Source organism: Chiloscyllium plagiosum, chromosome 31 (assembly GCF_004010195.1).
Source record: "Chiloscyllium plagiosum isolate BGI_BamShark_2017 chromosome 31, ASM401019v2, whole genome shotgun sequence".
Classification (NCBI taxonomy): domain Eukaryota; kingdom Metazoa; phylum Chordata; class Chondrichthyes; order Orectolobiformes; family Hemiscylliidae; genus Chiloscyllium; species Chiloscyllium plagiosum.
This window is the reverse complement of record NC_057740.1, coordinates 1598948-1615315: the sequence shown is the minus strand read 5'-3', so window position 1 is coordinate 1615315 and position 16368 is coordinate 1598948. Positions and strand designations below refer to the sequence as shown.

Below are 16368 nucleotides of genomic sequence, written 5' to 3'. Positions count from 1 at the left end.
AATACATCCAGGGAAGTTATTTGGGTGGAACTGAGAAATAAGAAAGGGATGATAACCTTATTGGGATTGTATTATAGATCCTCTAATAGTCAGAGGGAAATTGAGAAACAAACTTGGAAGGAGATCTCAGCTATCTGTAAGAATAATAAGGTGGTTATGGTAGGGGATTTTAACTTTCCAAACATTGACTGGGACTGCCATAGTGTTAAAGGTTTAGATGGAGAGGAATTTCTCAAGTGCGTACAAGACAATTTTCTGACTCAGTATGTGGATGTACCTACTAGAGAAGGTGCAAAACTTGACCTACTCTTGGAAAATAAGGCAGGGCAGGTGACTGAGGTGTCAGTGGGGGAACACTTTGGGGCCAGTGGCCATAATTCTATTCGTTTTAAAATAGTGATGGAAAAGGATAGACCAGATCTAAAATTTGACGTTCTCGATTGGAAGGAGGCGAATTTTGACGGTATTAGGCAAGAACTTTCGAAAGCTGATTGGAGGCAGACGTTCGCAGGTAAAGGGACAGCTGGAAAGTGGGAAGCCTTCAGAAATGAGATATTAAAAATCCAGCGAAAGTATATTCCTGTCAGGGTGAAAGGGAAGGCTGGTAGGTATAGGGAATGCTGGATGACTAAAGAAATTGAGGGTTTGGTTAAGAAAAAGAAGGAAGCATATGTCAGGTATAGACAGGATTGATCCAGTGAATCCTTAGAGGATAAAGGAAGTAGGAATATACTTAAGAGGGAAATCAGGAGGGCATAAGGGGACATGAGATAGCCTTGGCAAATAGAATTAAGGAGAATCCAAAGGGTTTTTACAAATACATACAAATACATTAAGGACAAAAGGGTAACTACGGAGAGAATAGGGCCCCTCAAAGATCAGCAAGGCAGCCTTTATGTCGAGCCACAGAAAATGGGGGAGATACTAAATGAATATTTTGCATCAGTATTTACTGTGGAAAAGGATATGGAAGATATAGACTGTAGGGAAATAGATGGTGACATCTTGCAAAATGTCCTGATTACAGAGGAGGAAGTGCTGGATGTCTTGAAACGGGTAAAGGTGGATAAATCACCAGGACCTCATCAGGTGTACATGAGAACTCTGTGGGAAGCTAGAGAAGTGATAATGGGCCTCTTGCTGAGATATTTGACTTATCGATAGTCACAGGTGAGGTGCCGGAAGACTGGAGGTTGGCAAACGTGGTGCCACTGTTTAAGGGTGGTAAAGACTAGCCAGGGAACTACAGACCGGTGAGCCTGACCTCAGCGGTTGGCAAGTTGTTGGAGGGAATTCTGAGGGACAGGATGTACATTTATTTGAAAAGGCAAGGACTGATTAGGGATAGTCAACATGGCTTTGTGCGTGGGAAATCATGTCTCACAAACTTGATTGAGTTTTTTGAAGAAGTAACAAACGTCGATTCTCCTGTTCCCTGGATGCTGCCTGACCTGCTGCGCTTTTCCAGCAACACATTTTCAGCTCTGATCTCCAGCATCTGCAGACCTCACTTTCTCCTCATAGATCTCATAGAATACAGGGAGAACTAGCCATTTGGATACAGAACTGGCACAAAGGTAGAAGACAGAGGGTGGTGGTGGAGGGTTGCTTTTCAGAGTGGAGGCCTGTGACCAGTGGAGTGCGACAAGGATCGGTGCTGGGTTCTCTACCTTTTGTCATTTACTTAAATGATTTGGATGAGAGCATAAGAGGTACAGTTAGTAAGTTTGCAGATGACACCAAAATTGGAAGTGTAGTCGACAGCGAAGAGGGTTACCTCAGATTACAACAGGATCTGGACCAGATGGGCCAATGGGCTGAGAAGTGGCAGATGGAGTTTAATTCAGATAAATGCGAGGTTCTGCATTTTGGGAAAGCAAATCTTAGCAGGACTTATGCATTTAATGGTAAGATCCTAGAGAGTGTTGCTGAACAAAGAGACCTTGGAGTGCAGGTTCATAGCTCCTTGAAAGTGGAGTCGCAGGTAGATAGGATAGTGAAGGTATGCTTTCCTTTATTGGTCAGAGTATTGAGTGCAGGAGTTGGGAGGTCATGCAGGAGTTGGACGGCTGTACAGGACATTGGTTAAGCCATGGTTGAAATATTGCGTGCAATTCTGGTCTCCTTCCTATCGGAAAGATGTTGTGAAACTTGAAAGGGTTCAGAAAAGATTTACAAGGATGTTGCCAGGGTTGGAGGATTTGAACTATAGGGAGAGGCTGGACAGGCTGGGGCTGTTTTCCCTGGAGCGTCGGAGGCTGAGGGGTGACCTTATAGAAGTTTACCAAATTATGAGGGGCATGGATAGGATAAATAGACCAAGTCTTTTCCCTGGGGTTGGGGCGTCCAGAAGTAGAGAGCATAGGTTTAGGGTGAGAGGGGAAAGACATAAAAGAGACCGAGGGGGCAACTTTTTCACACAGAAGGTGGTACGTGTATGGAATGAGCTGCCAGAGGAAGTGGTGGAGGCTGATACAATTGCAACATTTAAGAGGCATTTGGATGGGTGTATGAATATGAAGGGTTTGGATGGATATGGGCCGGGTGCTGGCAGGTAGGACTAGATTGGGTTGGAATATCTGGTCGGTATGGATAAGTTGGACCATAGGGTCTGTTTCCATGCTGTACATCTCTATGACTCTATGACTCTAATACAAGACATTCCTGTCATCCTGTCAAGCCTAGTGAACCTTCACTACACTCCCTCACTTGGGTAGAGGCAACCAAATGCACACAAAACTCCACATTGGGTCTTACCAAGACAGGCATAACTGCAGTAATACATCCCTACTTCTGAACTCAAACCCTTTTGCAATGAAGGCTCCCATACCAAATGATTGCTGCACCTGCCTGCTTATTTTCACAAGCTGATGTACAAGGACACCTAGATCTCTTTTTACATCCACATGTTCCCAGTATGTTATCATTTCAATAATATTCTGCCTTTCTGTTTTTCACACTAAGTGTATAACTTCAGATCATCTATGTTGTACTGCATCTGCCATGTGTATGCCCACACACTCGATCTGTCTAGATTGGCCTAAGGCGTCCTTGTATCCTCACAACTTTCAATCCCACCTAGTTCTGTGTTATTAGGAAACCTGCAAATATTGCATTTGATTCTCTCATCTAGGTCATTGATATATATTGTGAATAGCCGGGGCCCAAGTACCAATCCCATTAATGCTTTTCAAGTGTTACCACATCCTTTATAATAGACTGCACCATTTTCCCTACAACTAATGTTAGGCTAATTGGTCTGTAATCCTCTTCTTTTTCCCTCTGCCTTTTTTTTAATATAGCGGGGTTATATTTGCCCTATTCCAATCTGTAAAAACTGATCCAGAATTGATAGTATTTTGGAAGATAATCACCAATGTATCCAATATTTCCAAGGCCACTTCCTTTAGCATTCTGGGGTGCAGATAATCAGGCCTGGATATTTGTCAGCCTTTAATCCCATTAAGTTCTCTGGCATTTTTTTAAACTAATACTGACTTTCTTCAATTAGAGGAGAAAGTGAGGTCTGCAGATGCTGGAGATCAGAGCTGAAAATGTGTTGCTGGAAAAGTGCAGCAGGTCAGGCAGCATCCAGGGAACAGGAGAATCGACGTTTCGGGATTCCTGAAGAAGGGCTTATGCCCGAAACGTCAATTCTCCTGTTCCCTGGATGCTTTCTTCAATTCGACCCTAACATTGCTGAGAATTTATTTTTATCTCCTTTTGTGAAGAGAATATGTATTTAGTTTTTTAATGTTTTTTTGTTCCGATTATAATTTCCTCATTTCTGATTGTGAAGGACCTACATTTGTCTTCACTAATCATCATCTTTTCATGATTCGGAGATGCCGGTGTTGGACTGGGTTAGAAAGTTAGAAATCACACAACACCAGGTTATAGTCCAACAGGTTTAATTGGAAGCACTAGCTTTTGGAGCACCGCTCTGTCACCTGATGAAGAAGCAGTGCTCCAAAAGCTAGTGCTTCCAATTAAACCTGCGGGACTATAACCTGGTGTTGTGTGATTTTCATCTTCTTCTCATACATTTATAAAATCTTTTACAGTCACCTATTATGTCCCTTGCAAGTTTAACTCTCATACTCTATTTTGCACATATTAAGCAACTTTTTCCCCTCTTCTGCTGAATTCTAAACTATGATTGTTCTGGCAATTTCTCCTTGGATCTAATACAATCCTTCGTTTCTTTGATAAGCTACAACTGAGCCAATTTCCTGTTTTCTTCTTGTGCCTAATAGGAACGAGTAACTATTGTAATTTATGCATATGTTCCTTAAGTATTAGCCTACCTCCTTTTAGTAAGGAGCCCCAATCTATCATTGCTAACTTGCACCTCATACCCTCGTAATTCCCTTTATTTAGATTCAGAAATAAGAAAAGCAGCCAATTTGTTTAAAGGATGTGTACTTGCCAGCAAAACAAGAAGTTAAAATAACTGCAAATTTTAATTTGCAACTTTCAGACACAAAATAAATGATATTAATTTACAGTAAAAGTGAAAATAAAAACTCATCAACTTAAAAATATATCAGAACAGAGAAACCTATATTCCACAAATAAATGAATACTGCAAAAAAAAAGTCACAAAGAACTACAGATGCTGGAACTCAAACAGAAACAGAAATTGCTGAGAAAACTCAGTAGATCTGGCCGCATCTGTGGACAGAAAGTAGAGTTAACGTTTCGGGTCTGGTGACACTTCTTCAGAACTCTGTTGCTGCCAGACTTCGTGAGTTTGCCTGGCAATTTTTGTCTTTGTACATAAGTACTGCTACTGGAAGCAAGGGCATTTACTCATTAATGCAAAGTTAGTTAGCCAATACAAGCTTAATTACACCCCATTCAACAAGACCATAATACATAGGAGCAAACATTAGGCCATTCAGCCCATCGAGTCTGCTCCACCATTCAATCGTGGTTGATAAGTTTCTCTACTCCATTCTCCCGCTTCCTTCCCATCACCCTTGATCCCCTTTACAATCAAGAACCTATCTATTTGTCTTAAATATACTAAATGACCTGGTCTTCACAGCCTTCTGTGGCAGTGAATTCCACAGATTCACCACTCTCTGGCTGAAGTAAGTATCTCCTTATCTCTGTTCTAAAAGGTCTTCCCTTTACTCTAAGGCTATGCCCTCAGCTCCTAGTCTCTCTTACCAATGGAAACATCTTCCCAACATCTGGTCTATCTAGGCCATTCAGTATTCTGTAAGTTTCATCACTAAACTCCATCAAGTATAAACCCAGAGTCCTCAAAATGTCCCTCATATGTTAAACTGTTCATTCCTGGGACCATTCTTGTGAACTTCCTCTGAACACGCTCCAGGACCAGTCCATCCTTCCTGAGGTATTGGATCCAAAACTGTGCACAATATTCCAAAAGTGGCCTGTCCAAAGCCTTATGGAGCCTCAGAAGTAAATCCCTGCTTCTTTGTTAAGTCCTCTCAAAATAAATGCCATCATTGCATTTGTCTTCCCTACTACTGACTCAACCTGCAAGTTTACCTTGAGAGCACCGTGGGCGGCACGGTGGCACAGTGGTTAGCACTGCTGCCTCACAGCGCCAGAGACCCCGGTTCAATTCCTGCCTCAGGCGACTGGCTGTGTGGAGTTTGCACGTTCTCCCCGTGTCGGCGTGGGTTTCCTCCGGGTGCTCCGGTTTCCTCCCACAGTCCAAAGATGTGCAGGTTAGGTGAATTGGCCATGCTAAATTGCCCGTAGTGTTGGGTAGGGGGTAAATGCAGGGGTATGGGTGGGTTGCGCTTCGGCGGGTCGGTGTGGACTTGTTGGGCCGAAGGGCCTGTTTCCACACTGTAAGTAATCTAATCTAATCATCCCGGACCAGAACCTGGGAGTAAGATTGGAAAGGTTAGAATTGTTTTGTTTAGAACAGAGGAGGCTGAGGGTGAAGGTAGAAACCTCTAACTTGAAGCCTATGGACCAGATGCTGGAAGTTGGAATTAGAACGTGTGGTTAGACTTCTAAATTTTTGTTTTATTTTTATTGTTGTGCATATATCATGGGCTGATGATCTCTCTCTTGCGCTTCAGACTTCTGAATTTTCTGCCCATTTAGAAAATAGTTCATGCCTCTATTGTTCCTCACACTTTCCTATGTTGTACTCCATCAGCCACTTCTTTGCCCACTCTCCTAGCCTGTCCAAATCCTTCTGTAGCCTCCCTGCCTCCTCAATGCTACCTGACCCTCTACCTATCTTTGTATCATCTGCAAACGTAGCCAGAATGCCCTCAGTTCCATCATCTCGATCATTAATGTATAAAGTGAAAGGTTGTGATCCCAATGCCGAGCCTTGCGGAACACCACTTGTCACTAGCTGCCAACCTGTGAAAGACCATTTTATCCCCAATCTCTACTTTGTGCCAGACAACCAAGCTCCTATCCATGCTAGTACCATGCCTCTAACACCACAGGCCTTTATCTTTCTCAGTAGTCTATGTCACACCTTGTCAAAGTTCTTCTTGAAGTTCAGGTAGATAACATCCATTGGCTCTCCTTCCTCAAAGAATTCTAGTAGATTTGTCAGGCATGACCTCCCCTTGATGAAAGCATGCTGATTCTGCCCTATTTTACCAAGTATTCAGAAATCTCAACCTTCACGATGGATTCCTGGATCTTATCCACACCCGAGGTTAGGCTGATTGGTTTGTAATTTTCAGTCTTCTGCCTTACTCCCTTTTTAAACAGGGGTGTTATGTTAGCTGGCAAGACACAACTTTAAGAAATCTCACAGTTAGATTTAAAGTTGTGTCTTGCCAGCTAACATAACACCCCTGTTTAAAAAGGGAGTAAGGCAGAAGACAGCAAATTGAATGCAACTTCTCATTACATCAGTATTGAGCTCAATGTTGTGTCCTTATATTTTATATGCATTAATGATTTTAACTTACATGTGGGAGGCATGACTGGGAAATTTGCAAATACTAAAAATGTGACTTTGGAGTTGATAACAAAAAGAGCATTTATCAACTACAAGATTATATCAATAGTTTGGTTGATTGGGTGGAAAAGTGGCAAATGGAAATTAATCTGGAGAAGTGTGAGGTAATGCATTTGGGGAGAGCAAACAAAGCAAGGGACAGGACACAATAAAACAGGAGAATATTGGCAAGGCAAGAAGTAATGGGAGATCTTGCAGTACGTGTCTACAAGTTCTTGAAGGTGTCAGGGCAGATAGATAATGTGGTAAAGAAAGGGTTTAAAATTGGACAAGGTTAAGTAGGGATGCAATTCCAGAACTAAATGTAACACTGGTTAGGCTACAAACTGGAATACAGTTTTGGTCACTACAAGGAGGATGAGATTTCATCTGGAGAGAGTACAGGGGAGTTTTATAAAAATGCACTTTAAACTGCAGTTGTGAGGTAAGATTGGAAAGGTTAAGGTTGTTTTCTTTACAACAGAGGAGGCTGAGGGTGAAGGTAGAAATCTCTAACTTGAAGCCTATGGATCAGATGCTGGAAGGTGGAATTAGAACGTGTGGCTAGATTTCTAAATTTTTGTTTTATCTTATTGTTATGAAGATATTATGGGCTAATGATCTCTTTCTGTGTTATAACTTTTCCATGCTTCGATTTAATTAATTCCCCACCAATCGCAGATTTGGGATGCCTCAACTGTGCACCATCTGGGAATGTGGCAGTATCTTCCTGCACGTAAACAGACTCCAAAAGTTTCTGTCAGTTTCAGTACAGCAATGAGGAGAAATGCTGACACGATGTCCCTGTCTGTATTGCTGCATAAGCTGGCCTTATCAACTTGAAAGACTGCACGTTGCTCTGTTTTTAAAGCATACAGGCAGCCAAGCAGCACTGATGGGGATGAGGATTACTGTAAAGTCCTAACATGTACAAAGAATTGACTGTTTAGTTACCTCTTTTGTTTCGTCCAAAGTTGTGTAATGGTAGTTGTCCTTTTCTATTGAGGCCACAACAGATAAGTAGAGATGCCGACTGACTTGCACAAACTGTTGAATTAGAGTGAGCTGCTGTTTCAGCATATCATTCAGAGCAAAGCTAGCAGGACTATATGCAGTCAATGCTGTGGATTGGAAAAGAGGAAGAAATCAGTAGCATACTGTACTGCAACTAGAAGATTGCCAATCATGACACTCACCTCAGCAGAGGCGTTATTTCAGTTAATTTTATTGTACTTTTTTCATAGAACTCTGTGGTTATTTGGCACAAGATGGTAGGACTGAAGCTTCCAATGATCATCTTCTTTGCCCCACCCCTATATCCAGTGGCAGGCTGAGGTCAGGAGTGCTCTGGATCTGATCAATGCAGAAATTTCATCATGTTTCTTTAATAAGACAGGCTGAAATTGTGAAACTCTGTTCCCAGCGCTAAGTCTTCCTTGAGTGCAGGAGTGCAGATCGGAGGATCGGGTTCCCCACTTGTAGTACGATTGATTGACTAAAATCAAAGTACCAGTAATTAGCCATAGAGACCACTAACAGCTGCTCCTAGTGAGTCAAGAGCAGAACCTCAGATTTTCAGATTCATATCTCAACTTTATCAACCAAACTATTCTTCTCCCATTTTATTTAATACACCATCCAACCCAACAGTTCAGCAAAATTGCTGATTGTGCCATGGCTGAAGTATTAGAGAGGTTTTAGAGACTTTCAATCATTCGATTTAATACAATAGGTCTTCAATTGTATACTAACCAAATCGTCAGAACCAAAACTCTAAACTATAGACTTCTCATTAATGGTGTAAAGTCACATTTTAAGTACTTTGATATGTTGACAGGTTTTGAAGAGTCACCTAATATCACTAATAACAGTTATTATTGTCTGTGGCTTGGGGGATTGCTATTGAATTCACTTATATACTAACAGTTTCTGCAATTTTGAAGTAATTAATGTTATGTAAAGCACTTTAAAGTATTGGTTGGGCACTCTAAAATGCAATTCCTTTACTTTCTTTGAGTGTTTTTGGCCTTTCATGTAACTTCTTTATTAAACAATCAAAGTTAATTGTCCCAAGAGCTTTAATTGAGAATCCCATCCCATTCTAGTCAATTTAAAGCACATGGGCTGCAGTGGTTGAAGACAGCTCACTACCACCTTTCAAGGGTTTCGAGGGGCAGGAAGTAAATGCTGGCAATTCAGTGACATCCACATTCAACGAGTGAATAATTTAAAAAAACTCTAAATATCAGAAGGAAGTAAATACATATTGAAACCTAGCCCTGTAGGAATTGCTGTTCAAAATGGAATAAGACCTAAACTACCACATTTCTGGACTATGCCCCAGAGCAGTCTGGTCTGCATGTAATCCTAACCCTTGTCTCAGCTTCATTATATTTGTTTTAAGTTAACAATTTACTGAGTACAGATTTAAAATTAATTCAATGTTTTGCAACATTAATTCTATTTGACATTAAAGTTACTCAGGTTTTGTCCCTTAATTTTCTATGAAACCTTTGTATGCGCCTGCATAACAATTTATTCCATCCCCAGTCATCCATACTGGATTTCAGTACGGAGTCTGCTGTTTTCCTTCAGTTTCAATGTCCTCAGATTCCAAATTGGAATTTGTTGCTCATTGTGCAATAAATTCAAAAATGCTGCTTCCCTCAGCACGGCATTCCCACTCCCTCTCTCATACACAAGCTCTCTCTCATATCCCCACACATATACTCCCCAACTCTCACCCTCTCGCAGACTTTTACTCCTTTACACTCACACCCTCTCACAGACACCTTCCCCGCGCACACACACACACATATATAAGTTTGCGGGGTGAATTTGTACATGCAGAATTATATTTTATTTTGCTCAAAAACTACATGAATCCATGTAAGATTCTGTAAATCCCTTTTTTAGAAATAGAATCAGTATGAATATTGGGGCACAGAAAGCCTCACACCTTCAATGCATTATCTGGGCTAACATGACACCTATTGTTAAAGTTCACTTGAGAATGTAACTTTAAAAAAAGTTCTGGGATTTACAATATGAAAGAACTGAAACCAACATGGTCATTCTAAAAGATGAGACTTAACAAACAATCCAGGTTTTTTTCAATATATAATTTCAGTTATATCACACTGTAAACTTTTGCTATAAATTCTGTGCCTTACAATCTTATACTCCACAACCACCTGATGAAGGAGCAGCGCTCCGAAAGTTAGTGCTTCCAAATAAACCTGTTGGACCATAATTTGGTGTTGTGTGATTTTTAACTTTGTATACCCCAGTCCAACACTGGCACCTCCAAATCATTCCAAGATAAATCTACTCGATAATGCACTTTAACAAATTTATCACAATGATGTTAAACAAATGCCAAATGTTTACCTTCGATTGCATCAGGGCTAATAACATGACTAGCAATAGGGGTGGGATCCACATATGCAGCTCCAAGAGATGCTCCAAGGACTGCAACACCTTCCTCTATGAAAAGAAATGGGAATGCTTATTGCTTAGTGATACAGTCAATAATTTAAACTACAGTTGCATTCAACACAAGCTGTATTATTGGCATTGGTCTGTTCCAAGCACAAGTTGTCAATAAACTACCTAAGTGCAATAATAAAGGTCTGAAACAAGAACTTTGTAGAATCAAAGAATCTCTATAATGCAGGAAGAGGCCATTCAGCTCATTGAAGTCTACATCAACCTTCTGAAGAGCATTCCACCCTATCCCCGTGATCACACATTTACCATAACTGATCCACCTAGTCTGCACATCCTTGGACACTACAGGTCATTGTAAAATGGCCAATCCACTTAACCTGCACATATTTGGACTGTGGGAGGAAACCAAAGCATCCAGCAGAATCCCATGCATTCACAGGGAGAATGTGCAAACTTCACACAGACAGCCACCTTAGGCTGGAATCAAACTTGGGTCCCTAATGCTGTGAAACAACAGTGCTAACCACTGTGCCACCCCATGTGACCAACTCCCAACAAATGAATCAAGAAGATAATAAGCCAAGAATGAGAAATGTTCATCCGTCTAGAATTCTGACCTAGGCTGTAATGCTGACTCCATTATTTCACTTGCTAAGTTATTGTAGATTGTCATGTCATTGGTAAGGATATTTTTTATATTTATGAATCACTTCATGGATGAGCCTTAAAATTGGGCATCAGGCTAAAGGGGTTGTTCCTAGCACCTTCATGCCCCCTCCACCCAATCCAATTGCATCAGTTGCACGTGGGGTGTTGGAAGACCAACCTGCCCATTGTCCAATTCATGGCCATTTAGGGACCTCCTATTGCAGTCACAGGGCTTTTAGCTGCAGGAGCAGAGAGAGATGCCAAGTGTCTAATTTAGTTTCACTGGGCAAGCTGATGGTCAGTTGGGTTTGGGATGGGAAAGAGTCTTCCTTTAAAGGGCCTCTGTGCCCACTAAAGGCTGTAAGGTCTTCCAGGTATTGGGGACACTTCAGCAATTTTGTTGAGATGAAAACTTAATTGGAAGATTACAAACATGGAAGGAAAGTACTAGTTGGTACAATGAGTCGGTCCCATAGTCATGTTGCAACTTTACATTAATGCAGAGTTCTACACCCCTTACAATCCATGTAACCTCCATGGAGATTCAACATACCAGCCAAAATATGTGATCCTGAGGTAAGTCATGGAGGGAGGGAATAAAATGTTATGCTGTACTCCAGGTAATGTTTCTAAACCCAAGACTGGTTGGAACTGCAAGTAACAAAATCAGCAGACTACAGAGAGTAGGACGTTTTTAGACAGCCCAATCGCCAATTGGTCAAACACTAGTGCCATAAATTAAAAAATTGCAACTTTGACTCCAAATCTGAAGTTTCACAAGATTGACGACTAGATGGGACACAGGCAGATAACAATCTAGAATCATCAACAGACATCCCTGTCTGCCCAACTTCTTCAGTGAGAGAAAATAAGTAAGGGAGGAAGGAGAGAGTGAGAGAGAACAGATTTACAAGTAAATATTAAAATTCACAAATTTACCTCTGGACCAAGTGTAGGCCATGCCAGATGGCTGGGTCTGTATTGCTGTATCTTTTACAGCCACTTTAGTCAGACCCATCACTTGCTTCTTTTCCAATGAATAGAGTGATTCAGAGCTTGCTGCTGACTTTGATTGATCTGGAGTTGGAGTTGAAGAGGTTGAATGGGAAGTACTGTTATCTGAGTAATCTGTCTTTAACTCCTCTTTAGATGACTTCTCAGCACATGATTCGCTCTGGTCCTTGTTTATTGAGGCAACTTCATAGTCTGAATTTTCAAAGTCCTCTGAGTATTCAGAACACAGAGTGCTCTCATCATCTGATTTTAATTGTTCATGTAGGTTCTCTGGAAAGTTTTTTTCCTTCCTTGATAAAGGACTCCCATTCAAATGTTCAGTGATTTCACTTCCAATTATAGCACTTTCTGTCATTATATCACTTTCAAGTTCACTCTCATCCTTCTCTCTTGAAAGTGTGCTAGGTTGAGCATCTGGACTGACTAGTTCATCTGCCACATGAAGCCCAGTGGTGCGAAAAGTCGACTGTATGCTCTGAACATCAGAGAATTGGTTTGCTTCATTCTTTGAAAAAAAGGAAGTTATCAATAGACTGAATCTTGAAAAACATTGTGTATACCAAATACATGTAAATAACAAGCAATTAAAAAGGTACATTGCTCCACTTCCTTGGTTTAATAATTATATTCCAGCCTCTTAAAAACTTGATAGCTAAGTGCAGTGACCCATGTAGATTAAGGAGTTACTGGTTATGATTACCAACGTGTGTTGTCAGCTGATCTCAGGGAACATTACAACTAAAGTAAGTGACCCTGGGTTAGGAAAGGGGAGTTTAGGGGAAATCAAAACAAATAATTAACCAGACCTCCAGTACTGATATTTTTGTCCTGAGCACAGAACTCTTGATTGACATTAGCAGCTTGCCATACAAACAAAATACACAATAGATTACAGTGCAGTGTAGTTACAGTTCCTTCATTATCATGGAGCCAAACTTCAAGACTTCCCTCCTCAACAACACTGTTGGTGTAATCCATGCTACATGGCGTCCATTTACTCAAAGACAGCTCACCAGTGCCTTCTTAAGAGCAATTAGGGCTGAGGAAAAAAGGATTGCCCCAGCAGTGACCTCAACATCCTGAGAAAGAATAAACGAACTGGTGTCTGATTGCTTAAGATTTTCAGATGCTCTCCAGGTATTTCTCTTGAATACAGTGCCAAAGATCATGTAAATAAACCAACATGCCATACAAATTGAAATGTGATTATAATTAGTAATGTATGATTGCCCAGGTCAGAATTGAATATCTTTGTTGCTTCAATAAGCTCTTTGTAAGTATTCTTGTTTCTTAATAATAGAAAAACAATCACAGTCAGACTGTGGTGTTTAGGCCATAAACTGCCAACCAGATTTTTATTAAAAGTAATAGTAGTAAACACCAGTGCAACAAATTTAATTATATTCAACTAGTAGCTCCTCAGTTCACAAAATATGAATGACAGAACACTTCATCTACTCAATTAATATGATCAAACACTGACCAGAGTTGCTAGCATAAAAATAACATGGGAGACTCCCATGAACCTTTTACACGTTTGCTTTCATGCCAATGGAGCAGGAGAATTACTGAATTTCTACAATGCAGGCAAATCGGTTCTGAGCCTAAAAGGGAGTAGTCACTCAACCACACTCCTGAGATAGCTGACGGGTTAATTGTAGCAAATATACTGCAAGACTACTGGAGCAGGGGAGTACTACTTCCTTCAGGGACTAAATGGTCTCCTGTACTGCATTATTGTATGATTCTTTACATATTGCAGTATGCGTCAGTCCACGACACCACATCAACAATCGTAATTTCTATTTACCACCTCCTCATATCCACTCTAAGCAAAGCAACCAGGTTTATATATATCAGTACAACATTCTGGGTGCTGACATCACTATGGTTGATGAGGCCACATTTAGTTAAAGTACATTGTGAGAAAGCTCTAAAATACCTTTTGTTGGAAGCCTACCCATTCAAGGATAGAAAATTATGCAGTGCTGCAAAATTCATGGCATATTCAAATGAAACAACCTCAACTTGGACAAATAAGTTACCTTCACAGCTGGTGCTTCTTTGTTCATTTTCTGTTCTACAGTTGGCACCAAATCTTCCAAAGTCAAGATATTTAGCCTGAACTCTGAATCAGAAGGGGAGATACATTAGAAAGTGACATGGCGTTTCAATTCTAATCCGTAAAATCTGATTATAAAGCTCCACATAAACTCTGCTGCTGAAAAACTACTTCCAATTTACTTGCTCAGCAATAAACTATAACATGGGAGTGCACTTCCTGAGCAGAATTGATCCCATTAGAATTTGGAAAGCTGCCCATCACTCATTGTCCTTTTACAGTACTATACAAAAAGCAAGGCCACGACTAAATAGAACTTTCTATTTGTATTCTCATACCAATTGACAGATATGGCCTGGGATAAAGTATAAACACATTAGAAGTGTTTCTACCAGCTTAGTAAACGACCCATGTAGTGCAATATGAAGTCATAGAAACCAAGAGCTCCTAGGTTAATCATAGACAGTTCTGGTTTGTTAATCTAAGAGTAGCAGTTGAGCTATATGAGATCATTGATAACTCTGGACGACACAAAGACAAAAGCTGAGTTAGAATTCTGAGAGCTTCCACTCCCATTTATTATCACCTGCTGGAAGTACATGTGTGAATGGCAGTAAACAGGACTGGATTCAGTTGTGTTCACCTTACAAATCAAGCAGTTTCTCAACATTCACTGCTTAGTAAGACGAAAGCCAACGTTATGAAGGCTTTTGTTTCCAAATTGCTATTTGTTTTATATGGAGGAGATGAGCTTATCAAAGTTTAGCTTGACTTCTTTACTTGGTAACAATTTTTTTTTAGAAAAGAAAGACGATGACTACTCATCCTATGTTCAAGGACTACAGCTTCAAGTCAACTGGACAGAAAATCTGGTACTACAAGGCCAGAATATTAGTTTACCATTTAGGAATGGGTTCAAGGAACAACTAGATACATTTCTGGATAAAGAGAGGATGTTCTCTTTCAGAATCCTTTAATCCAGCTCCTGTGGCACAATGGTAATGCCTTACCTAAGGGCTGAAAGGTTCAGGTTCAAGCTTCACGGCATGCAGGTTTATCATAACATGTCTAAATAGGTTGATTAATTATGATATAATGGGCTTAAAGGCCTCTTTCAATGCTGTAAAAATACTAAGTATTCTGTCAACTTCAACATTTATGCTCATCACCAATTCAAATCAAACAAGATGCCTAATGTTAGATTCAACAAGATACTAACCATTAGAGGACTCGCTATCCAGATTTTTCAGATCCTCAGCAACAGAGGGTTCAGTAAACAGTTCATCCAGAGACTTAATCTCACTTTGTTCAGATGAGGAAAATGGACATTGTTTCACAAACCTCATCCGTGGAGACTGACTCAGAGGGATGCCCACACTGGGTGGTGAGGGCATTTTAACCTGGCTCCTCTGGTGGTTTGTCATGATAGGCTATGAGTAAAACAAAATACAAATCAATGAATGTCATGAGCTTGACATGTCAGGAACAAGTATATCCAATATTTCTAAATTTACAACCAATAGATTATTAATAAACAAGTGTTACACCTAGACCAAGGATTAAAATATAGAACGGGATGGATTTCAATATCTTATTGAAGTTTGATGCTCCAAGTTAGTTATGTATACACTTTCTCAGTTACAATGGTGCTTAGCTAATAAAGAGCAAGTTGTATTTTAAACTTTGCATATCACTCTACAAAGCAGGTAAGTAACATTTCTCTCAAGTTCAAAGATAATTCATCAGCTGTGAGTGTATATTGCAGCGTAGCTAGTGAAAGAGAATTCTCCTACAAAGCTACTTCCAGGACAATATTTTCCTGGTACAATGTAATGACTTGGAGTTGGGCATAGTAAATATAATCATAAATCTTGCCAATAACACCTTCACAAACAATGAGGATGAGTCTGTGAAAAGCTTCAGGCTGATGGCTACATTCACAGAATGTGTAGGCAGATGGCAAATGTAACTTAATGTAGGAGAGTGTGAACATAGAACATAGAAAAATACAGCGCAGTACAGGCCTTTGGCCCTCGATGTTGCGCCGATCCAAGCCCACCTAACCTACACTAGCCCACTATCCTCCATATGCTAAAAACAATGACTGCAGATGCTGGAAACCAGATTCTGGATCAGTGGTGCTGGAAGAGCACAGCAGTTCAGGCAGCATCCGAAAAGCTTCGAAATCGACGTTTTGGGCAAAAGCCCTTCATCAGGAATAAAGGCAGAGAGGCTGAAG

At 40.5% G+C, this 16368-nt stretch overlaps 1 protein-coding gene across 7 annotated transcripts in view; it reads right to left on the bottom strand.

Annotated features, from left to right (window-relative positions):
• The window catches only part of c31h19orf44 (chromosome 31 C19orf44 homolog), a 34236-nt gene that overhangs the window by 6630 nt on the left and 11238 nt on the right, over nt 1–16368 (bottom strand). For 6 of the 7 annotated variants that reach the window (XM_043720784.1, XM_043720788.1, XM_043720786.1 and 3 more), the window contains 5 exons: nt 15349–15559; nt 14113–14195; nt 11993–12572; nt 10346–10441; nt 7910–8076 (listed from right to left, as the gene is read on the bottom strand). In XM_043720784.1, the coding sequence (XP_043576719.1) occupies nt 7910–8076; nt 10346–10441; nt 11993–12572; nt 14113–14195; nt 15349–15559 (1137 nt within the window). Of the gene's footprint in view, nt 1–7909; nt 8451–10345; nt 10442–11992; nt 12573–14112; nt 14196–15348; nt 15560–16368 lie in introns of those variants that run through there. The other variant, XM_043720790.1, reaches the window with a different exon arrangement.